The sequence below is a fragment of the Acartia tonsa genome, chromosome 1, assembly GCF_053477335.1.
Source record: "Acartia tonsa isolate MP-2025a chromosome 1, ASM5347733v1, whole genome shotgun sequence".
NCBI classification, from domain to species: domain Eukaryota; kingdom Metazoa; phylum Arthropoda; class Copepoda; order Calanoida; family Acartiidae; genus Acartia; species Acartia tonsa.
Genome location: NC_137260.1, coordinates 18,011,473 through 18,037,736, shown reverse-complemented (window position 1 = coordinate 18,037,736; position 26,264 = coordinate 18,011,473). Strand labels below are relative to the sequence as shown.

The 26,264-nt window shown below is 32.1% G+C and overlaps 1 protein-coding gene across 1 annotated transcript; it reads left to right on the top strand.

Moving 5' to 3' along the window:
- Positions 1-2,104: 2,104 nt before the first annotated feature.
- On the top strand, positions 2,105-25,070 carry Moe (moesin). Its single transcript, XM_080153885.1, has 17 exons — positions 2,105-2,330; positions 5,119-5,226; positions 5,448-5,558; positions 5,971-6,048; positions 6,751-6,809; positions 8,359-8,430; positions 12,057-12,122; positions 12,459-12,642; positions 13,665-13,774; positions 14,538-14,687; positions 15,505-15,598; positions 15,714-15,845; positions 16,188-16,334; positions 19,032-19,130; positions 22,289-22,378; positions 22,685-22,769; positions 23,776-25,070. The coding sequence occupies exons 1-17, from the start codon at positions 2,235-2,237 to the stop codon at positions 23,814-23,816; spliced, it is 1,722 nt and encodes a 573-aa protein (XP_080010011.1). The 5' UTR covers positions 2,105-2,234; the 3' UTR covers positions 23,817-25,070.
- The last annotated feature ends 1,194 nt before the right edge of the window (positions 25,071-26,264 follow it).

Here is a 26,264-nt window from a genome sequence, read left to right as displayed (position 1 = left end):
AAAATACTTTCTTTGCAAGTTGCTTCTATTTATATAAGGATCTTAGTAGATATAAATGGTTATTTTGGGATTTGTTACACAAAATTGTTTTAGCGTAGAAAAACTAAGTTTAAATCACACATTAAGTTTTAATTTTTTATACATTGTAAATTTAAGGTTGTACATCACTGTACCTTGTATGTATATACCCACTTCCTTTTTTTTTCATAACCGTATTGTATCATACGTGTTAATCTATTTTATATAATTTTAATAATAGATATTGTATCATACTTTATTTTAATTATGTATTTTGAAGCTTTAATTTGAAATCGCATCCTGAGAAAAACTTTTTTTGTGTATTCTTTGCTGCACATAAATCTATTTCGTCTCATAAATGGTCTTTAATCTTTGAAGAAGTTGTTGTTAAAACTATTTGCTTTCAATGAGTAGTTTAAGAGTAGCTACGCTTTTAAAATAAAGTAAGTAATTGACCAATTATATGTGGACATACTTTATTCTAATAATTCAATAGATAAGAAATGTGGCTGTGTGTATTATTAAATGATAAGTTTTTTTATATAGTTTAGTTTAAGGATTCATTATCTTGAAGAATGTTTAAATAGAAAAATTCTTAACTGGAAAATTTGAGCAATTTTAATAATATAAAATTCAATAGTTATGTGCTGACGACTCAAGTGAATTATTTTATTACATTTTAAACGTTTTTAGTTGCTTATTATATCAAGGCGAATCTTTTCTATAACTAAGTTTTTTTTAATAATGTCCTTATCTACGCCAGTTACAAATGTAGCAAAATTTTTTTAGCTGTTATATACCTAATTGATTATCAAAATTTTAGAGGTGTCAGTATACTTACATTAACAAAGATTTTTAAGCGAGCATCTAGTTTTTTAGTAGAACCCTAAAGCTAATAAGTTAATTATATTTTGATGTCATAAAAAGTACTGTCATGTACATTAAACGTGATTATTGTTTTTAAAAATATATTAGTAGTTTTGAATTACTAACATTTTCATGATTATAAAATTATCAAGGTGTTTATGATTATCCTTTTATATCCCTTTTCTAACTTTTCTGTCAAGCAAAATAAATAATAAATATCTACTAAGAAAAATTGTATTGTTGAAAGGCATGCTGTAATCATTATGGACAAAAGAAAATACAAAATATTTAGTATTTTCATATTTTAGTATTTACATGATCTGACTTCAACAATGAGCATGTATTTACAAACGGTTGAAATGAAAAAGATATTTGATAACGTTGATATATGTTGAAATAGCATATAGTACATAAATTTAAAAGCGCAGCTGCTTTATGAGTGTACAATCATAGGTATGTCCGTCCACAGTACAGATAAATAAAAAAATAATTATGTATGCTCCTTATTGGAAAAATTTTGCAGTATGTCTTCGAAACCGATTAATATCCGCTGGATTAGAACAGGTTCTCAGCCATACTGAAAATTAATCTATAGCATCGAATTAAAGGCAATTTTACATGAATATTTTTTTTTACATCCTAAAATTAACAACAGTTTTGTTATCCCAGGCCTTCGGCCCTTCCGGTCTAACAAAACTGGTTTTATTCCAAAAACTTTTTATTTCAATATCCGCGGAAAGCTGTCTATAATTCTATGCGATAAAGAAATATTCCTTGTTTTCCTTATCAATGTAATACATATATTGAGAGATGTAACATTGTGGTTAAAAATGTTAATCTTCATTCAAATTTGCAATTGAAAATATTATTATGCAATAAGAAATTATATGTACTTTATCCCTTATGTAAATTAAGAGGGCTTTTCTGATAGCCAAAGTTTTAGTAAATTGACGCTAGTATCTATTACAAATTAGCTGAAAGATAATACAATTTTCTTAAAGTACATGTACTACTAAATCCTACGATTTAGAAAACATGGTGATTAACTTTTGGGTGACAGTACAATTTACTTTGTAATAATGGACTATTTACTTATAATATTTTATACCTTATTGGCTATTAAAGATATTTGATTGGAAAGATACCATGAAGTGATTAAGTTGTGTTAATAGTGAGGCATGCAGTGAAGTTACACAACATTGAAATTTATTTTTACTAATGTTAATATTCCTATTTCAGACAAAATAAAACTTTACGTAGTAAACAGTGCCTTATATAGTGAGGTGAGACGGCGCTGTTTTAGGATTACGAGATTGCTAACACGGCCCTGACCTGATTACTACGCTAAAATGCCGAAGCCGGTTAACGTGCGCGTGACGACCATCGACGCGGAGCTCGAGTTTGCCATTCAGCCCAACACCACCGGAAAACAACTTTTTGACCAGGTAAACCATTTTTTAGTTGCGAATCTTATGGAGGGATGGTACATTGGCATGTAAGTAAAAAATGTAATTTTATCTTCTAAGCTGGCTCAAAAACTTCTGGAACTTCTCCTATATCTAAAAATCCTATATCTTGTATATCTGTTAATAACTAGTGTTATCCTGCTAGAAACTTTAGATTTACTCAATTGTACTTGTAGCTAGGATATCAGGATTGATAAATGAGTGAAAAATATGCATTTCAAGTCGTTCTGAATATATTCAGTTTGCCCTGTAGATATTGTGTTGAAGATGGTTGAATTATTAATATACTAGCTGCTGCTCCCTATCATCTAGGGGCTCTATATTCGAAGGGATATGAAAATAGCCTAAAACCATCTCAAGATCTATAAGAGTCTTCACTGTAAAGGGGAACCATAACAGTTCAGCGGTTAGCAAGATCTTTTGCTACAGACGAAAAAGCTTACTACTTTATATAATAGGATATCATAACTACTAGGTACTACCTTTGCCCCAAGAGGTAATTTTAAAAAAAGAATTGGAGTTGCAACCACTAATTTCGAACTGATTTTTTTTTTTAATTGAGGGGGATTTTTTGTTTTTTTTGGGGGGGTTGGGGTGTCCCACTCCCCAAAAATAGCCTAAAACCACCACATGACCAGTATGTATTTTCCCTGAAGAGTAGAATCCGATCGTTTTAGTGGTTACCGAGATCTTAAGGGACAGGCGGACGGACGGACTAAAAGACATCCAGCTACTTTGTATTATAGATTAACCTATCTATGTATCAATAGCTTAATTTTTTGGGTTGTTTGTAAAAATCTCACGGACAATGGACACATTATATTACTGCATTATTTTACGGTACTAAAAGGAAATTTGCTTTATTATAAACTTTTCTCTAATTTCTCGTGACTCTGTTTTCGCATAAAAATTAAACTAGTAACTAAAGTACGATTTTGAATATTTTTTCAATGCATAACATTTAGAGTTTAAATTTTCATTGAAGCATATTATTTTTATTAAAAAGATAAATATAATAAAAATAATATCGGTTGAGATAAGCATAAACTTAAGAAAAAAATTGTATAATACAATTTTTTCTAATGAGTTAGTAAGCGTAGCAACTATATTTTCAATATAAGAGTTAGCGCGCGTTTTTGCTCCGTTTTTCAAAATTCTTATTGTCTTGGTTTCACCTGGTATTCAAGAATCCAAAACAGTTTTTCCGTCACCCCATATGACCCTTGCTGTTCTCCCTCCGACCCCCCATTTTTGACCCCCCTACAAAAAAAATTTTTCCTTTGAACTTCACGTGATCAGGATCTTGGTAAAATATTTCATAATTCGTTGACACTCTTATTCCTAATGGTAGCTTTTCCTTTGCCCTTTTTTCTATTTTTAATACTTGCTATTATGGATGTTGTTTTTCCTTGTCTACCTGCTTCAGTTTAAAATATACACTTGATAATATTTTGGGAGGGGAGAGTTGATAAAGAGGTAAAGGGTGGCTAAGTTAAAAAAAAGGAAGTGAGAAACACAGGGATCTTTAGGGATAAGACAATGGATGATAATTTATAAATTTATATTCATCCACAAGGATGTTAGACAAAGTTATCCCTTCTGTAGATTATGATTATTGGTTTAAAATATGGAACTAACCAATAGCAGCTAACCAAATTTTTCAAATATATTCAAATTTTTAAAACTTTTGTACCAGTGTAATTTCCAGTCTAATGTCCCCTCCCTTCCTACAGGATATAGGTAATTTTAGTTATGTTTTTATTTACACGCAAGTATAGGGAATAGGATATGTATTTTGAAATAGCTATTTCTCGCATCGTATTATAAACAGCTTCCCGCGGATATAAAATGTACAATTTAAGATTAAAGCCAGTTTTTTTTAGCCCCGAGATGCCGAAGGCACGGGCTAATTAAACTGGTTTTAATCTTATGATTGTACATTTCTATGTTCGTAGAAAATTTGATATAATACTATGTTAGACATAGTTTTTTCGTATGGATGAGAACCGGTTCTAATCCACCGGTTTCGGATGAATACGAAAAAAAAACTCTTTAAAATCTCTATTGTCATTCAACTAGCATGTACAATACATAAATGCATATACAGCGAAAAAATACCCTGAATAAGGTGTTATTTTCGTTTAAATAGTCTAAAAGTTTCCCTATAACCTCTATTTACTGAATATGACGAAACTTTTTCTACATATAAATTGCAGTTAACTATCCTTTTTTTAGAACAACAATCCATGTTACGTTATTACAAAAACATTACTACGTATACAGATATTTATAATATAACATCTAATCAGAGGGCGTATATGTATGAACGATTAAATGGTGAAGGGACTTAATGGAGGAAGGGGGGTTGAAGAAGATTATTTAGATAAACGTACTAAATATATTTGAATTTTCCTTATATGTATAAAAAGTTTCTCAAGATTATGACACGAGAAAAATGATTTTTTTACTAATATTTTTTTTTAGTTGAAACATCGATAGGTTACTTTTTTTTGAAATTCTGGTCGTAAAAGCCAATTTTTCATGCCATATTTCTCACTTCAACTGTCATGATACACTTTAATCAAATTAAACAATTTTATTGATTTCGTACCTACATTTTACCCCAAATATCTGAGTAGGATTAAGTCACTGTACCCTTGTTTAGCTATTGATTGATTAAAGAAAGTACTTATCTATTGATTTATTGAATCATTGATTAATCGAATTCTTAGACCTTTGTTTTGATTATTGATTGATTGTTTTTCAGGTGGTGAAAACTATTGGTCTTCGTGAGATTTGGTTTTTTGGTCTTCAGTACACAGACAGCAAGGGTTTCTCTACCTGGCTCAAGCTTAACAAGAAAGTTCTTAGTCAGGTAAGATATACATGATTTGATTGGTAGCCAATTTCTATCGGCTTGTTTGCAAGCCGTTTTCTATCTCGTCCAATATTGGGCCCCTGGAAAGTTCAATTGTGGACTAAAATAATATTGAAGGCTTCTGTGGCTATTATAGTCGTTCTATACGTACTTGAATGGATAATTAGCCTTAGTCATTTTAAAAGACACAAGTTTTCATCAAAGCTAATCTTGTTTAGGATGTAAAGAAAGAGACTCCCCTGCAGTTTAGATTCCGCGCCAAATTCTACCCCGAGGACGTAGCAGAGGAAATTATTCAAGATATCACACTCAGACTGTTCTATCTACAGGTAGTTTATAATATTACTAGCGGTTACGCCCCCAGAGGCCTCCAGGGGGCACTTGAATACTTTTAAGTTTTCAACAGAAAAAATTAAAAAAAATGGAGGAAGATTTTTTTCAGGGGCGATTTCTTTCTGTAGGGCGTTGATACACTCCCCAAAAGTACTAGTTATAAACCTTCCCAGGACCTATGAAAAGCTACATTGTAAAAGAGAACCATATCTGTACAGATAGACAGACACATACACATCTTGTAGTCCTTTTATTCCGTACGTCCGATTAACCGTCCTGGACTTATAATTTTTAATTTTTTCCAATAATTGATAATCATTATCTTGGTAGAAAATTTTCTTTGCTAAAACCTCACGGTTTAGGATCATCATCCTAATTAAAAAACGAATAATGTTTTTTTTCCATCAGGTTAAGAATGCCATACTCTCTGACGAGATCTATTGTCCGCCAGAAACGTCAGTATTACTGGCCAGCTACGCTGTTCAGGTAAGTAAGATGTCTAACATACAATGTGTATTCTATAGTAGATTTTCGCTTCTAACTAACAGTTAAAAAGAATATACACAAAAATACTAACAATACGAATCGAATTTTTTTTTTTGTTGGATTAAAGATTCGCAAGTTATAATGTTGTACTAAATTCAAGTTATAATTTATACCATAGGCCATTAGTTATTTATCAAATTAAGTTAAAGTTAAAAGTAATAGTCCCCATCAAATAGAATATCCACCTGTGAATTATGCAAAGTCTTTAAAATATCATATAAATACAAAGATTATTATTTTCATGAGAAATATTAAAAGTTTTTGTGATGTAGGCTTATTTTAAGATGGTAGGACAAATTAAATACCTAGATACTTGAATGATTTTTGTAAAAGATATAGGCAAAAATGAGTTAATTGTACATGTCTTAATTAATGTTTTTATGCTCCTACTTCTTTATATTTTTACTAGTGGATGCTCTCCTAGCATTTGAAAGGTTAGGGAATGACAGAAAAATAGCCTAAAACTATCCTTAATACTTAAATCTGAAAGAAATTGTCAGAAACCATCTAGGTACATATATAAGCACTTCTAAAATCGATTGGTCAAGTAGGTATCGAAATCTTACGATACAGACAAAAAAAACTTACTTTATATAATAGGATAACTATGAATTTGACATATTTTAATGGATTTTTTTGCAGGCCAAGTATGGAGACTTTCAGAAGGATCTTCACCAGCCAGGATTCTTATCTAATGACAGGTTTGTCCTTGTTTAGGGTTTTATCTTCACCAGCCAGGATTCTTATCTAATGACAGGTTTGTCCTTGTTTATGGTTTTATCTTCACCAGCCAGGATTCTTATCTAATGACAGGTTTGTCCTTGTTTTGGGTTTTATCTTCACCAGCCAGGATTCTTATCTAAGGACAGGTTTGTCCTTGTTTATGGTTTTATCTTCACCAGCCAGGATTCTTTTCTAATGACAGGTTTGTCCTTGTTTATGGTTTTATCTTCATCAGCCAGGATTCTTATCTAATGACAGGTTTGTCCTTGTTTAGGGTTTTATCTTCATCAGCCAGGATTCTTATCTAATGACAGGTTTGTCCTTGTTTAGGGTTTTATCTTCATCAGCCAGGATTCTAATCTAATGACAGGTTTGTCCTTGTTTTGGATTTTATCTTCACCAGTCAGGATTCTTATCTAATGACAGGTTTGTCCTTGTTTAAGGTTTTATCTTATCAGATACATATGATATATGTGCATTTACTTTATATATTATTTTGTCCGTATGTCTGTCGGTCATTATTAAAAAGACAAAAACCTCATTGTTTGAGAAATGTGTTTTTCTCAACTGCTATTTTAGAAAGACAGCTTCAATTTTTAGTGAAGATTCCTTATTATTTCAGTTCAGTTATTTATAGAATATTTTCATTGCCAAAATTGCGTTTTAAATGCAACCTAAAAATATATTGAACACTTATTTACTACTACAAAATCTTGTAAGAATAAACTGTTATATTCACATTTAAAACCATTTTATTTGCTTGTTATTTTCTATGTTACAAGATACTATCATTTATAAGTGTATGGTTGCAATATGAGCTTACTTAGTATTTAGATTATTTTTAAAACTTTTGAATTGGTTAGGTAAACTATTTAAACTTACTATTACTAAGAAAAGAACTCCTGTACAAAAAAGACATAATGCTTTTTCCTCTTTATATTTTGTTGTTTGCAGGGACCATGAGAGATAAGGCAATGGTCGATAAATTGAAGTACATTCTCAATGATTATATACAAAATTACGCCTTCTACAGATTACATAAGCTGGTTGAATCGTTGAATAAAAGTCCTTAAGATTTAAAGCCAACGAAAACGTTATAATAAAACTTTGAGTCCTAGTTTAATAAACAACCCAATTGTCGTTTGTTATAAATACTATTATATAAAAAATCTATTCAATTTCAAACTTGCATATCGTTCCTCTGTGCACTTATTCTAACCATATTTCCGAAGATAGGTCTGAGATCTTACACCAGATTATCATGTGCTCTAATAAAGTGAATCTTGTAGCTGGCTAAAATATTCATCCACCCCCGTTACGCTATCGCCTCCCCTCCTACTGGATGAACAAACTAACCAATAAATGATGTTCATGATAGCAACCTAAATTGAAGACATTTTTCCCCATGTCATTATATCCACGTATATTTTACATTCATTAGTCTGAGCATCGATCAAACTCTAATAAATAAAACTTTTTTATTTAAAAAAAAAGCTATTTGGAATCTAAGAAACATTTTTATTTAAGATTATTGCCAGAGAGAGTAACACAGCAACACAAACTGTCTAAAGAAGATTGGGAAGAAAGAATTACCAACTGGTAAGTTGTATACCGTAATTGTAGAGTAGCTACAATACTGAAATTTGTTGAGTTCAGAGAAATGTTTATACTTAACTTCCAGCAAAAGAACATTAAAATACCTGTATTATCGAGGGATAAGGGATAAGAAAATGAACTATAAATTGGTGTACATTCCAATGATGATACACAAAATTATCCCTTCTGTAGATTACAATTAGTGGTTGGAACGTTTAGACACTCAACTTAATGAAACAACTATTCTGAAGTAAATAAGTCAAGAATTTTTAAAGCTAACGAATAAGAAATTGGGGACTAGTATAATAAACAGTCTAATGTCCCCTCCCTCCCTGTGTATTATAGAAAAGCTTTACTTTTAAAAAAATGTTATTTAAAAGAAGATAAAAATGTTTATATTGTCCATCCTGTTGTAAAAGTACAGTTATTTATAATAGTCAGGGAGAAGGGTAGAGCAGCCTAAGATTTTTATCCTGTTTAGAAAATTTATTTTGGCGTTTTGTATCCTCAAGAAAAAAAGTTTTTCAACTTTCAGGAAATGCTACAACCATAATTATGATGGTTTTTAATCTATTTAGTAAGACAATTACCCTTCCTAATTAAAAAAATATTAAACAGCTTATGACAGAAATTATATTAGTAATCGAAAATATGAATAAGATACTATCGTAAAAAGGTCTTCATGGATAATAGTGTCATTTTTATATTTTTTTTTTTACAAAATTCTTCTTTTGGAAGCTGGTAAAATTTTGATTTAGTTCCTTTCTTCTAATTATTGGATTAAGATTTTAATTTACAAACCTATAAGGATACCAAATTAATTTTCTATACTAAAATTCAACAATGCACATTTACACTACAAAGTATGTATTGTGAAAAGAAGCCATTCTGTCAAAAGTTTTATATTACACGTCTGTCCTTCATATTTGTTCTAGTAGCTATTTCTATACATACATATTTGTTAGATAATTTAGTACATATCTGTAAAAATAGAATAATATACACATAAACAAATATGATATCTAAAAATTCAAAACTGCAGCTTCATAATTTGTTTTGTAATAAAAACAAGGATGACAACATCTACAAGTAGCGTAGCATACAAAAAAAAATTAGAAATATATCAAGTACAGCAAAACTGACTGTTTTTAAAAAAGAAATTCCTATTACAAATACAATTTGTTCTATATACCACAAGTTACCTTGTTATCGCTGCGCTACTTAAAAAACAAAAATATTCCAGTTTTTAGAATGATCTAATGTACCTAATCTATGACTGAGCATATTTTGAATTGCATCTTTTATAGTGCAAATCATCTGGACAAAGAAAATCTGGCGCATTCATACAAAGTGACATGTTGAGCACTAATACCCCCCCCCCCTTCCTCTCATTTTGAGCACTTGTACCCCCCCCCCCCGCCTCTCATTTGTAAGATAGATTGAAAATGGAGGGGGGGGGGGTGTTAGTTTTTCTTTAGTTTATAGGTCAGATATGGTTCGGTCATATATTGGATACTAGGTTTTGTTACTGCGGGTATAGGGGGCAGTAATTAAAAGTTTAGGCCTTACGCAGTGATAGGCATAGGAAAAATGTACCTCTTATTTATTTTTTAAAATCAGAGGGGTGGGTATAGTACTCCACAGGCACAGGCACTCACAGGCACAGGCACTCTGTGTGAAAGCAAAGAAAATCAAACATTATTCAACACCACTCCCTCCTTCTTTCGGGGAAGAGAAATAAGGATTCTTCAACATTATTGGCAGAAAATATTGTTCCTTATTTTAGTTATTAATTTTAAGTGGATCATGCTCTGACGAAAAAAATAATTGTTTCAACCTCTGTGGGGAGCCTTTACCTTTCGGGCTTAACATAACCGAACAAACTTCAATTGTGTGTTTTAAAAACTTCCACTTTCGGTTGAAGAGGTTTAATTGCATAATACGTGTGATGTAGGTATGGTATTTTAATTTATATCTTCTTTATCTTGTTCCTAATTCAACTAGGTAATAAAAGCAAGTTGTTAACAGGGATTTCAATAGTATTCCTCTCACCTAATTCTTATTCAACCCTTTTCTAAATAATTTTAAGAATTTTATTATATCTTAAAACATTGCACAAAGCAAATATAATTAACAAGATAAAAATCAAATGTTGATAAATATAAAAAAATAAGCAACTTTGCGATTTTTTTTCATAACCCTCATTGTGTTCTTAATAACGTTTTTTTTTCTTCTCAGATTATACATATTATTTATGTGTGATACATATATGTAAGAATTTATGTAAAGATTGGTGGATGTCTTAATTATCCACATAAAACTGTATAATTACTTTATTTGTCATGTTCAAAGTAAACGCACTTGTTAATGTTAATTAACATGTGAATAACATTTTTGTAATTATTACACAAAGTGTTATAAATCTAAATTTTATTACTTAACAGAAGAAGTACATCTAACCGTATAACAGAAAGTGCACTATAAATATGTATTCAAGGGTTTTCACACAAAGTTAAGCCTCTCACCAAAATGATTTTAATAAATTAAAAATAAGGTTGCAGTTTTTATCCTATGTCAAACTCCTGAGGGGCATAAATCTGCGAGGCTACCCAATAAAACATAACCTTATTAAACAAACAAACCGAAATTCCTCACCCCCTTTCTCTTCAACTTATTAAAAAAAGGGGGGGGGGATGTCAGTACACAAATAGAGGATCATGGAAAGAAAACGAAGTAGCGGGTTTCGTCGTATTTTCACAGTAGCCTTTCTCCTATTTCTAGCCTGCTCTAACCAGGGTTGTCGAATTGGGCACTTTTTTTTATATTGGGCGGCCCAATTGCCCAAAAGGGTTTTGGGCGGGTTTTGGGCGCCCAAAAGTGGTTTTGGGCACCCTTTTTGGGCAAATGTCGTAAAAAGCATATAAAAAGGATATAAAATAGCCTAAAACTATACCTAGACTTATTATTAGAAATAAAATAGCCTAAAACCATCCCAGGACCTATAAAAGCTCCACTTGAAAGGAGAACCAGGAACCTCCCCCCATTTTTATTTTTAGTTTAAAAAATAAAAATAAAAGTTTTTGGGGGAGTGTAATTTTTTTCTAGGTGCGATTTCTCTTAGGAGGGTGGTGGTACCCTCCCCCAAAATAGCTATAAACCTTCCCAGAACCTATGAGAAGCTACCCTGTTAAAGAGAACCCGATCGGTTCAGCGGTTAGCGAGATCCTTCGGTACAAACACACAGACACACATCCTGTTACTTTAGTATAAGGATATCACCCAAAAAATAGGCCCCCCCCCCTCTTTTTTAACCCCCTCCGCTTTTTCTCTCCCCCTAAAAGGGGGGTGCCCAAAACTGCCCAAAAGGACCTTATATTGGGCGGCCCAAAACCGCCCGCCCAAAACTGCCCGGCCCCGCCCAAAACTGCCCGCCCAAAAGCGCCCACCTAAAATGACAACCCTGGCTCTAACCCTGCTGGGCAATCATTTATATTTACCTAACCTAAAATAACTTACCAAAAGCTACTGTGAAAATACGAAGAAAACCCGCTACTTCGTTTTCTTTCCATGATCCCAACTAGGTAGGTACTCTACTTTTTACTATATCTAAAACAACATAAATATTTTAGGTATGGTGAGCACCGCGGCATGTTGCGCGAAGACGCCATGATGGAATACCTCAAGATTGCCCAGGAATGACCAACATTTACTTTCTTATTTTGTACTTTCTGTTCTTTGTACTTACATAGTCACTTTTTAATGCTCCCAAAAATGCTTCAGGTTAATGGAATTATCTTATTATTTGCTAACATGGGGTAACTCAATGGTAATTTCAATTAGAATTGTTTTTACTACTGAGTACTGGTAACGTGATAGTTGCTTCACCTAAAGACACTTATTTCGTGGAAGAAAAATTTACTGTTCAATTTCCTGACACTGTTTCCCAGCAATATTCTACTTCCTCTATTAAACTTTTTTGACAGACACAAAATACAAACTAGGAAATTCAATTTTGGTCATCGTGCCCAGGACCTTGAGATGTACGGAGTCAACTACTTTGACATCAAGAACAAGAAGGGCACCGACCTGTGGCTGGGCGTGGACGCCCTCGGTCTCAATATCTACGAGAAGGACGACAAACTGACCCCCAAGATTGGCTTTCCCTGGTCCGAGATTAGAAATATTTCCTTTAATGATAGAAAGTTTGTTATCAAGGTAATTTTATATTATTCATCTAGCCGGTTCATAATAATTTAGCTACAGACAGGCATAATCATAATCTGAAACATGAACGCAGCTAAATTCTATGAAACAAGTTAACACAATCACATCTGAATTTGATCAGACAAAAACATTATTTTTTTTATTATTTTAACTGCATCTAAAAAAAAAACTTGAAAAACAACGTTGAGTTGTATAAGAAGAAATGTAATTCATCATAGGATTATAATGACAAGTAAATGTGCTATGAAATAAACCTTGCCATTTTTTATTTTGCTATCACTAAACAGACCGAGATCCTCGCTAGAGAAAGCTTTATTTTTCGTTCTAGGGTGGTTTTAGGCTATTCTTTTTTTAGATTAAAGTCTTGTGATTTCTTGAGACTTATTTATAATTTAGTGAAAGAAATAGATAGGGGTCGGTGTAAAAGAAATCATCTATGTAAGAAAATATACACCCCTGCTATCTTTTTCTTGTAATCTTAACAAAAGAGAAACATTATAAATTATTACCCAATGACTTCAGCCCTGATTGTTTTTTTATTTTGTCTTATGATAAACAACGTTGAATGTTATCCAAAATTATTTGTCATCACCATAGCTATAGCAAAGGCTGTTCCTACATTTTTAAAAATCTTTAAGTCACAGTGTATTTTTTGTCAAAATCAGAAGCTCTTCGAATTGTAACTACATTGTTTTGTTTAGTTCTGACAACCTCAAAAGAACATTGTGACTTATCATAAGATTCTTATGTCCTTTTCAGGGAGGGATGGGTGCAGTTTGAAATAGAAAAGAAAATATCATATAGTAATTTATCGCATCGTATTAAATACAGCTCTCCACGGATATTAAAATGAAAATTACTTAATTAAACCATTTTTGTTAGCCCTCAGGGACCAAAGGCGTGGGGCTAAGAACAGTTTCTTATTTTATCTCTCCTTAAATTTTTGCAGATCTGTGTTTCAATTCAATTTCAACTCAATATAAAGATAAATAATGATATTATTTATTTTTCAGCCAATTGACAAGAAGGCACCTGACTTTGTTTTCTTCGCCCCCCGTCTACGAATCAACAAGAGAATCTTAACCCTCTGCATGGGTAACCATGAACTCTACATGAGAAGAAGGTAGGTTGGGTTTAATGGGGGGAAGGGGGGGGGGGGGGTAATGCAACCATATCGTAATCGTTAAACGTTACTTTCCAACTTTTTGTTCAATTTTGGGGAAAAAGACCTACCAAGGATTACTCATGCCAAGTTTCATAACAAAATTCGGATTCTTATTGCCATTTGCGCATTGATTACGAGATGGTTGCATCAACCCCCCCTCCTTCCTACTGAGATATTATATGCAGGGAGGGATGAGTTACCGAATAATAAGTTCCAAAATAATACATTGAAAAAAACCTGCCTTAATAAGTATCGTTTAACCTAAAGAATCCAAATTTTGTTTAATACTATATTTCTAGAACACAGCCAGGTTATTGATCTTAAAAGTTTGGTAGGCTTTAAACAATTTTTTCTTGCTAGGGGTAGTGCACTAATCATACCAATACATTAAATTTTTTTCAATCTCGTAATCAATGTGCAAATGACACTTAGAATCCGAATTTTTTTTTATCAAACTTGGCATGAGTAATCCTTGGTAAGTTTATTTTCCCTAAATCGAATAAAAAGTTTGAAAAGAAATGGCTAAAGGCTCAGCCGTTTAGTTATTTTTGGCTATTTTCAGGGTAAATCCGCCACAAGCCCTTTCTACACATCTTACTCTAGGCCGCTTCCAGCTGTTTTCAGCTGGTTCAGCCGATAAGTGGCTGGTACTAGAAATATTAAGAATATTTATTGTTATCAATTGTCAAAGATCGTGCTGTCAAAATTTCCAATTTTTCAGAAAGCCTGACACAATCGAGGTGCAGCAGATGAAGGCGCAGAACAAGGAGGAGAAGCTTGCAAAGGCGCAGGAGAGAGAGAAGCTGCAGAGAGAGATAGCCGCCAGAGAAAAGGCGGAGAAGATGCAGGCAGAATATGAAGAAAGATTCAGGTACAAACACAGATAAAAAAAAATGGAGACGGCAGACTTAAATATTTGAAATTAAGTATTGAAGAAGAATAGATTGAAGGCCATTCAGACATTCCTACATAATTTTTGCATAAACGCTATATTCATTAGGTATTTACATCAATTTCAAACTAATACCTTCATCCCACATCCCAACGCATTCATTATCGAAAACCTGGCTGGAGAATGGCAGGTGTCCTACCATACATGGAACCTGGCTAGGGGAGTTGAAGATTCATTTCTGCATCATTAGATTTCTTTTTATGCATTTATATCTGCTCCACATAGATAATAAGGTGTGTGGGGCAGATGTAAATGCTAAAAAAGTAATTAAAAAAAACACTGAATTATGGTTTTTTAGTAAGAAGATGTAAAATAGGTTCTTGTAAAAAAATCATTGACATAAATTATTCACAGGACAAGAAATCCTGTCCATTTTAAGGGGTGGGGGGAGGGGGAAACTGATTTTATTATTTGAGACCTCTAGGGTCACTTGTTGTTGTAGCCATGATTCTCTGAAGTTAGGACTCAGATGCACACGGAGACTGGAAGTGAGAATCCTTAAAGTAACTGTAACAATAAGATATTGGGGGGATCTTTTTGTTTGGGCAATTTCTCTTCGGAGGGTGGTCTTATCTTCCGAAATAGTTGAAAAGCATCCCAGACTGCACCCATGAGAATCTACACTGTTATACAGGAGAACCATATCAGTCCAGCGGTAATTCTTTAGTACAGATAGATACATACATTCACACATACAGACATTCTGTTACTTTTATACAAGGATTTCTAATTTCAGGTCACTTCAGCTGGAGATGGAGCGTAGACAGGGAGAATTAAAGGAGGCACAGGACACAATCAGAAGATTAGAAGATCAGCTTAGAGAGACTAAGGTACATTCATTTTTAATTTTAATGTTGTCCTTCAAATTCCGCAACCTACCACCGAAATCAGCAAACCCTATTTGGTCTAGTATATGAAAAAATTACTAAATTTTCTTTACCACAGGAAGCGAAGGATGAGTTACTGAAGCAGCAGAGTGAGCTGCACGAGATGATGCAGAGGCTCGAGGAGTCCAAGAATCTGGAGGCTGAGGAGAGGGCCAGGCTTGAACATGAGATTATGAGCAAGAAATCTGAGGTGTGTTACACTTACATAATTAAAAACTAATTCATAGGATTAACTTTAAATCAGGATTGGGGGAAAAAATGGTTAAAAAGAATATACAACCTAAACCTAAAACACTGAGTTTCAAGTATTTTTATTTTATTTTGGGTTATTGGTTTAATAAAATATTGATTTCTGATTACCTAGTTAAGAAGTTTATGACTTAGATTTTGGCTAATGATTACCTAGTTAAGAAGTTTATGACTTAGATTTTGGCTAATGATTAGTTTAAAAATAGCTTCATTTAAATTGCTTTATAGATTTTCTTCAATAATTTAAAATTGTAAGAATGACTTATCCTATGACCCTGTTTAGGTTGATGACATCTCTGACCAAGTCCGCCAGAAGGAGGAGGAAAACAGACTGCTGCAGATGGAGATGGAGGAGGCCAGAAGGAAACAGGAGGAGGCCAGCCAGGCTCTCATTGCTGCCAGCACTACTCCTAAACATCATCACTTACAGGTACGAGGCTAATTTGGTATTGGGAACTTTTATGAGAAATTATGCCATCAATTTTAAAGAGGAGCTGTGATATTATTGGATAAATATAACATTTTACAACAGTAAGGGTTCCTTAAGAATATAACTTATATGCAAAGAAAAGGTTGCGTGATTAAATTTTGCTGAAGCTAGTATAAGTGGCTGACTCAGATTATGACGTCAAAAAATATTAACCAATGAGAGGCATACACTAATTGACCAATGGTAAAATTTATAGTGGCCTCTCATTGGTTAATTTTTTTTTTCACGTCATAATCTGAGTCAGCCACTTATACTAGCTTCAATTTTGATAAATTGCAACAGCAACCATTTCTATGGAAGAAAACCTTTAGGAAGATTCAAAGTTGCGTGATTATTTTAGCAACAATTGCGACAGCATCTGAAATATTAACCTTATTGAGTTATTGCAAAGCTAGGTTGATTAATTTTACATACCTAAATAAACGTACGTATTTTAAATTATAAGACGTTATTTTCTTTCTTTCATACCTATATTCACAAAATTTTAATATCTTCCTACTCAATTTAATTTTATATACAGTTGAATAATAAAGATTTATTCACAAAAAATCTTTAATTAGCCTCAGTAAATGCTCATTAAATGAGAAATCTTTAAATAGAATATAAAAGTAAAATTGTAATTAATTCCTTTCCTTTGATAATGATAAAAATATTTCAATAATAGCATAATTTCATGTTTATTCATATTTACAAACAAGAATTCATTTATTTATTGAAAGTACGTATGCATAGCTACCATATAGGAGATTTAGTTGGTAGATTTTTGTAATAAGGGAACCCATAAAGTTCAGAGATTCATTAAATGGTTACTTTAATGTATACAGTTCAACTTAATATTAATTTTTTAATCATTATAGGCGATTTAAAGCATGAGTCCTTTATAAGGTACCTAATAAGGAGTAAATTTCAAGTTTTAATTCTGATCTGACATCTAATACCTAATAGATTTAATACCCTAGACGGTTTATTTGAAACTTTCTTTTGGAAAAAGGCCCTATTTTCATGTCTTCCCCCCAAATTCAAAATTAATTCTCATGAAGCGAGTGGATGCCTATAATTATAAGCTATATATTAGTATGATGTATGTGAGTCTGTCTAAAATAAAATTCTGGACGTTCTATGGGGTTGCATGTCATATCCTATAGGATTTTTTTCATGTAAACTAATTTAGTGTATTTGTTATTTTAAAAATCTTCAGACAACTAGACGTAGAACTTATACCTGAAACATTCATATCCTTCTATGGATTTACCCCATCCCTAATTAAAAACAAACAAACCTAAGTTGTTTTTCTACCAATATAAGTGGGGGGGGGGGGGGGGGTTAATGCAACCATCTCGTAATCAATGTATAAATGGCACTTAGAATTCGAATTTTGATCTAAAATTTTGCATGAGTAATCCTTGGTAGGTCTATTTTCCCTAAATCGAACAAAAAGTTGTAAAAGTAGCGGCTAACGGCTGGCTATGGATGATGTATATTTAATTTTTGTAAATCAATATAAATAGATGAGCTGTTAATAATTTTAAGATTGCCCAGTACTGGAAATATTTCCCCCGTATACCAGGACAAACAGTCAGCCAGATTCTTCTAGAGGTTAAGTCCGGCTTCATGAGTGCTTTTTTTTATTGGCTTTAACAGCTAACAATGGTGACTGGTTTCAATATAGATATTTGAAGGATTTAGTTTTTGAGTTTGGGTCAAATTTGTTTTATTTTCATTTAAGAATATGTACCTACTTTTTATGCACGTTTTTATTTTTACAATTTCTTTGAGGATTATTGAAAATATTGATTTAATTCATTTTTTATTGCATATAGAAGCTAAACATTTGCTTTGATAAAGCTTTAAATACTATGTTAGTTTATATTATATTGAATGCTTTTCTTTTGGAGTTTTTTCTTACTATTGAAGGTTTTGATAATGGAAATATTTTAATGTGGGAAATTAATGTACCATTGGCTTTGCACATATGTATCTTTTTGTTGCCATTGCTTCAGAAAGGTTTCGATTGGTAGGAGACAGTTAGAAAAATACATCTAAAAGATATGGGGTTGGGGGGGGGGGGGGGGGGGGTAGGAAATAATTGGAAGAAAAACTCATTTCAACTGTGTCCATTGATTTTAGTAATCTAATTCACAAAGGTGGTTTTTCAATAGATATATTTTTTTAGGCTTTTCAAACAGGACGTTCCATGAAATATCTTCGTTTAATTGACTGATTTAAAAAGGGGACTTCTCATATAATATACTAGCGGCTTCGCCCCTAGCCTCTAGGGGCTTTGCCCCAAGAGGTTTGATCAACCTAATTTTTCGTCTTTTAGATTTTAAAAGAAAAAGTAAAAAAAAAAATTTTTTTTTTTGGGGGGGGTATTTTTCATTTTTTGGGGGGGTTGGGGGTGTCCTACCCCCCAAGAAAATAGCTTAAAACCATCACAGGACCAGTAGGTATATTCCCTGAAGAGTAGAGCCCAATCGGTTCAGTGGTTACTGAGATCTTAAGCTTCAGACGGACAGACAGACGGACAGACAGACATCGTTCTACTTTGTATTAGGTATAGATCTATGAAGGAGTCTTTTTTTTTGATGAGAACCATCTTCATAATGGAGACACCTCTCATATAATATATATATTAAGGAGACTGATTATGATGAAGATGATGAGAACCATCTGCATAATGGAGACAACTCTCGCAACCTGAGAGAGGATGATGATGACTTAAATGATCCTGTTAATGTAAGTATTTTTGCACTTACGGCTTAAGTAAGAGTAATTTTTTGACAGTAAATTAATAATATCTAATGTTTATTTTTACTTTTATATTAAATTAGCTACGTCCCGAGAAGCCTTAAGGGGCACTTAAGGTTAAGGTTTAATTCGACCTGCCCCTCCCCCATTTTAAAAAGTATAGGTATGTAAAAAAAAAATTGAAAGGATTTTTTTTCTATGGACGATTTCTCTTGGAAGCGTATAGAAACCCTCCTCTAATATGGTTAGAAACCTCTCCTGGACCTATAAGAAGCTTTATTGTAAAGGAGAACCATTTCGGTTCAGTGGTTAGCTAGATCTTCGCTGCAGACAAAAACAGCTTAAAATTTTTTATAATAGGATCTTTGTGTTTCCATTCTGAAATTCTTCACAAGGAAGCAAGTACTTTTACTATAAATTCATTAGTAAGTCAGATCCTAGTTTTAAACTTTAAGAAAAATAAAGGTCCAAAAAAGTTTGAAATATACTGTCAAAGAGTAAAAATGTTAAAAATAAGAATTTTTCATAGTATACTTTTGTTAATGCTGCAATAGGGACTTTCAAATAATTATAGTTCGCAGGTTTGCTATCTTCTGTATTTTTTAGGGATGGCAATCCGTCAAATTTTTGGACCGGATTCGGATTCTTACAAGAATCCGTCAAAAAAAATGGCGGATTCCGGATTCTAGCAATATTTTAAAAGGCTTTTTAAAAAAAAAAATTAAGTGCTACATATGTCCTAAAATTAATGTTCTTGGTGTTCTCTATAATTCCCTTCCGATAACCGAACCAGATTTTAAAAGATTTTATATGTAATGATGATAATCTTTGCCTTTAAAAAGCGGAAGTTGAAAGAAAAAACTCAAGACGCTAATTTTAGCATACCAATTAAGAATCCGAATCCGCTATTAAAAAACGGATTCGGATTCCAAAATTGACCAAAAATTGGGCGGATCCCGGATTCGGATTCGGATTGCCAACCCTAGTATTTTTACATTAAGTTCTAGTATTTAGAATATTTACATACTAAAAGGGGACTACGCACGAACGTGAGCAAGTGATGTTAACCACCCTCCAGCATTTTTTTGTGTTGATATACTTGATTCTGTAAAGAAAAAAGAAATATACTTTTTCATTTTATAGCATTTGTTTTTATTTTGAACTTTGATCTTAACAAAATATTTTATGATATTTCGTAAAAAAAACATTTAGACTTTTTTTCATAAAAACAATGGTGAAACTTTTTTTTCTGTTAATGTAACTATATTAAACAGATACCTAGTGTATTCACCAAAAAAAAATACTCAAATTTACTGCTTAAAATAACTTGCTTTCGTTCGTGCACAGTCCCCTTTAATAAGAAATGTTATAGGATTTATTACCCTACACTGAACAGAAATAAACCTTTTAGATTGTTTATTTTTATCAAAGTAAAACTGTTCAAAATAAGTCTGTGGGTTGAACAAACATTATTTATTTTTAAGTAATTTGTTTGTTTTCCTCATACAGATTTGTTTTTAGATAACAGATAAAAGCATACCTAGGACTTTTGTTACAATTATAATCGTAGATTGCACTTTTAATGTAATCACGTAGTATCACGTATCACGTAAAAGTAAATACAAAGTAGTTTTCCATTTTCATTTCTTTTTGTCTTTTTTTTCTAATTTTATAATGTTAATTTAATACCTACGTTTATCTGTAGAAAATAGCCTAAATCCCATCTATGACTACAGCTGAGCTTTTACTTAAAACAATGGTTAGGACATTTTAATATTACAAGTAACAAAACAAACATTCGTACAATTAGGTAATAATAGAAAAGTTATTTCTTGCATCGTATTATAATACAGCTAAAAAACTGGAAATAATACGATGCTGGACATAAGGTTTTTTTTTAAATGCAACCATCTCGTAATCAATGGCACTTAGAATGCGAATTTCAATCTGAAATTTTGCATGAGTAATCCTTGGTAGGTCTATTTTACCTAAATCGAACAAAAAGTTGGAAAAGTAACGTCTAACGGCTGGCGGCTCATCCGTTTAGCCATTTTTTTGCTATTTTCGAGGCAAATCATCACGAATCTATCTGTAGGGTGTCCCATAGAGTAGTGGCTAGCGCACTGTGGTTGGGAAAATCCGAGTTCAAGTCCCCACATAGACATTGCACTTGGATGACAAATGTTGTTGCAATTTGTCAGAATATAATCACACAACCTTCCCTGTGATGCCCTTAGGTTGTAAGGGGGGAGATTTGTAGGAAGTTAGGATCCTACCTTTCAAGCAACTGTAATCGTGCTTTCCCTCGTCTATGCTCCTCATTCATATGAGAGTGCCATTAATTAGGGTGGCTTAATATGGAACACCTGCCAAAACTCTAGGCCAGGGTGATGTAATAATTGAGTAGCTTCCACGAGAATTGCGGGTCAGCTTGTAATGTAACATAGAATACACTCAGCTGTGCGCGAAGCTTGCCAATCTATGATTGGTCAAAGGATTCTCACCTCCAATCTCCTCGTGCATCTGAATCCTAACTTCAGAGACTCAAGGCTACATACATACACGAAACCTATCTCCACATAATACTCTTTGCTGCTCCAAAACGTTTACAAACTGTTCTAGCCGGTAGTTGCTGGTACTAGAAATCTAAAAAAGTTTTTTTTTTGTATCATTTTACATGATTTAAAGCAAAAATATGTTTCAAAAAGTTGATTCCTACCTTATTTATGACAGATTTGCTCTAAAAATAGCCAAAAAACAGCTAAACAAAATTTCATACAAAATTTCAGATCAAAATCCGAATTCTAAGGGCCATTTATACATTGATTACGAGATGGTTGCATTAAAAAGCCCCCATTTTTTTGTATGGATGAGAACCACCGGTTTAGTTTCGAATCAATACGAGAAAGAAGTATTTTAGTTGTTAGACATTTATGTTCGAGCCTCCTATCTCAGGCATACTGAAATGTCATGTATAACATCGTATTACAGACAACAAAAATAAAAAATTGATACCAGTTTTGTTAGCCTTGGTTTTTATCTTCTCGATGCTAACAATATTGGTTTAATTCTTACAATTTTTCATTTTAACATCCGCGAAAAGCTGTCTATATTACCTATAATTGACTATTTTAAATCTGTTTTAGGAGAGAATGACTTTGGCTGAGAAGAATGAGAGATTACAAAATCAGCTCAAATCTTTGAAAGAAGATTTGGCTAACACAAGAGACGATCAGGTATACAGATAATTATTACCAACAGGAAGGGAGGGGACATTGGGCTGTTCATTTCATTAGTCCCCAAAGTTTTATATTAAAGTTTTCTTATTCGTTGGTTCAAACCACTAACTGAAATCAGGGTAGTCCCGCAAGATTAGGGCGCTGCAGATTTAGTGCCCCCGCAGAAATTCAGCAAAGAAAAAAACGGACACCTTCCCCTCATTTTATATTCATTTAAAAAATAAGATGGGGAGGTTATGAGTTCTCAACAACAGGTACTTTATGTGGAAGCAGCCAATATTAATATTATGTTTATAATTTCAGCAAGAGACAACAATGGACAAAATTCACAAGGAGAATGTGAAGCAGGGCAGAGATAAATACAAAACTTTGAGAGAAGTTAGAAAAGGTAAATAATATTCAGGGAGGGAAGGGACATAAGTCACTAAAGTTTTATCGTAACGTTTTCTTATGCGTTGACTCAACAACTTTGGGGTCTCTCCTGAATTTTGATTTGTTATTTCAAAACTAGTAATTGTCTTAACGTTTCAACCATTAATCTAAAAGTGTTAACTTGATTGTTATCACTTGGGATTTACATCAATTTATCGGCTATTGTTTTATCTATTAAGATCCTTAGTAAATATTACATTTTCAGTGTTTATTTTCTCTAAATAGCTCCGTCTAGAGTTTGGTATTAGGATAAACGTCTGTCTTTTAGTTAAAAAGAAAAGTTTCAAGTGCTTGTAACTAAAAGATTTATCTTATTTAAATACTTCAACTTAATAAAAATTGGCTTTACACTTATATTTGTTGCAACGCTTCCATTGGATTTTGGATGTTCTTGATACCAGTGTTATTTTTATTGTCTTCTGCTGCAGTAGTATTGACAATTTTAAGTGTTGCTGTTTACAATTTACTCTTATATTTTAAGTTAAGGTCACTTAATGCAGTTAAACGTGAATTTATAAACTAAAATTCTTAATTTAAAATAATCTACTACTAGTGTTAAAGATTATTGTCTAAAACTATGCATTAAAATAAGTCAATTCCTTATAATAAAGTAACAGGAACTCTGTTTGTGTGTACCAAATGATCTAGCTAACCGATTTGGTTCTCCTTTATAGTGTAGCTTAATAACTATTTTGAGGGAGGGCATCACCACCCTCTCATTTTATTTTGCCTCCTGTTATCTTTCTAAAATATTCTATTTCAATGGATAAAGAATATACGTGGATATTATGCCAGGTAAAAAATTGTCGTCAGATTGGCTTGCTAACATGTCTATTATTGGTCAGTTCGTTCATCTGGTAGGAGGGGAGTGGAAAAGGATCATTGTTTTAGCCCGCTACAAGATTTACTTTATTAGAATACATGATAATATTTAAGTAATAATAAATCCATTTCTATTTCAGGAAACACAAAGAGACGAGTTGATCAGTTTGAAAACATGTAAATTAATCCATCCATCCGTCCGTCTGTCTGTCCATCAAACAAAATACAAATCCAAATATTTTACGAAAATTAAGTCTCCCCTCCGTATAATAATATATCAACAATAAACAGACACAAAGTTATTTAGCGAGCCTTGACTCGTATCGATGAAAGTTTCCATCGATACAAGTCAAGGCTCGCTCAATATTCAGTGATTTAATTGACTTTATTTTATGACAGTGTACATTGTACTTTTAGAGTACATAGTGGTTATTAACATTAATGTTAGTTTTTACATCAAAAGTACATTTTATGACAGTGTTCAAAAGCTTAAGATTTATTTACAAAAATTATACATCGTGTAAAGTGTACCTATCTTAAGGTTTAATCATAATAAGAGTGTTAATTCTTTAAGAAGTACATGAAACATAGTGTATAACATTGGGAAATAATTCTACAAAGCCACATATTAAGGAAGAACAATCCTAGGGTTTTATAAGGGAATAATATTTGTAAAAATTATATTATTGTACTCTAAAAGATTAAGACAAGATTTGTAAATGATTGGTACAACACTGCCTCAATCTTATAGAATCTGAACTTTATTCAACTAACACTACAAACTTTAAGCTACTTAATTAAGAATGTTTTTAATTAGTTTTATATTTAAGATTATTTTATTTTTAAGCATGTTTAAAATACTATTTTTGTTGACTTATTACCTACTTGTTTCATAAAGCATTTAACCTACAGAATTTAAAACGTCTCGTATTGTTAATTTTAAAGATTTTTATTAAAGAATGCATTTAAAATAATTTCACATTATAATTCCTTTGTTTAAAAATCATTCAATGTTTGCGTCCTTTTTAAAATGTGATCGCATACTATTTCTGTGATACTCTTTGCGATCAATCAATCAACAGTTTTAATAGTCCTAAATAGTATTTATTTTTTAGAAACTCTGTTAAATTTGTAAAAACGCCAAAATTAAGCTTTCAAGAAAAATGACTAAATGCTATATTTATTACAAGGGAATAAATGGATAATATTGTGATAATTTATATTTTTAATATTAAAAAGTAAAATGTAACATATCTCATTTTGTTTAAAGAATAGCAAATTCTAACACCACCTCGTGGCCAATTTTTGTACTAAAATTATTTGTACAATTTGTAATTTATATTTTAAGCTATGTTTCTTTTTTTTATATAAGCATAAACTAACTCGATTTGGTATTTTAATAATATTTGGATTATAAATAAAGTAGAAATAAAAATGTTCTTGTTCATTTGTGAGAAAGGCTACTCTATAGCTAAATTTGAAATATGTTCGTTATTGTTACTACTGCATGGTATTGGTTATTCCTGTAAAAGTTAGGTACATTTATTAAGTCGATTAAACACGTTTCTTCGAATTGAAGGTACTACAAAGATTTTAATATTCATACTTTTGAATTTTGGAGTTTCGTTTTTAAAGACGTTGTCATTTTCTCTTACAAAAATAGTTCTGATAGTTCTTGCACCAGATTTTCATGTTCTCTTATTAAGTGAATCTTGTAGCGGGCTAAATTAACATGTCCAACTTATCCCCTCCTTTCCTACTGGATAAATGAACTGACTAATTAACGAGTTTCATGTCAGAAAGCCACAAATGACGATAATTTTTCCCCTGTCATAATATCCACGCATATTCTACATCCATTATAACAAATGAATATAAAACATTACTTAGGAGTGTGTATTCCATTTCTACATAAAGGAATTATCATGTTTTTGTCAACACATCATCTTTAATATTCATTTACCTTTGCCATAAATATTTATAAACTAGGATAACAACATTCCAGAGTAGCGAATTTCAGCAAACTAGGAGTAACTTAACTTTAAAGCAGCGTTTCGGAGCCGCAATATTTTTGGTGAAGCTGGTGCCGTATTTTCGTTAAAAACGGCTCCTACTCCAGATTAGCTAAAAATGATTTTTAAAAGTAATATTATAATTTGGCAACGGTCTATTTCTATATAATACATAAACTGAAAAACTATTGTTACTTAACAAATAGACACACATCCTTCTACTTTTATATAGCTTTAATCATATAAAAGCAAAATATTTTATATGATTTATATTATTTTATCAAATTCAATAATGAACAAAAATTTATATATTCATTTTAAGGTAGGAGCCGGCGCCGCATCAAAATTAAACGGCTCCGACACGCTGCGAGTAGTCGTTATTAACTGTTTATTTGATTCACAATTAAGTCAAATTTACGATAATTAAAAATTTTATAAAGTCTTGGAGCTGTTATGATTAACTGTTATACCTATTCATATTGGAAAACACTAAATTTCAAATATCATATCGAATGTAATGACAAAGGTATAAACAAAGATCTTAACACAATAGGACAACTCTAACATGCATAAATTAAAAATATATTACTTCCTATGAAGGACAGAAGCACCTGAAA

What these genes read in the sequence shown, in the direction of transcription:
- Moe (XM_080153885.1), top strand. Translation starts at nt 2,235, where the DNA reads ATGCCGAAGCCGGTTAACGTGCGCGTGACGACCATCGACGCGGAGCTC. An exon ending in GAAGAAAGAATTACCAACTG is followed by an intron (nt 8,431 to 12,056) that starts GTAAGTTGTATA and finishes TAAATATTTTAG; the next exon opens with GTATGGTGAGCACCGCGGCA. An exon ending in CTAACACAAGAGACGATCAG is followed by an intron (nt 22,379 to 22,684) that starts GTATACAGATAA and finishes TTATAATTTCAG; the next exon opens with CAAGAGACAACAATGGACAA.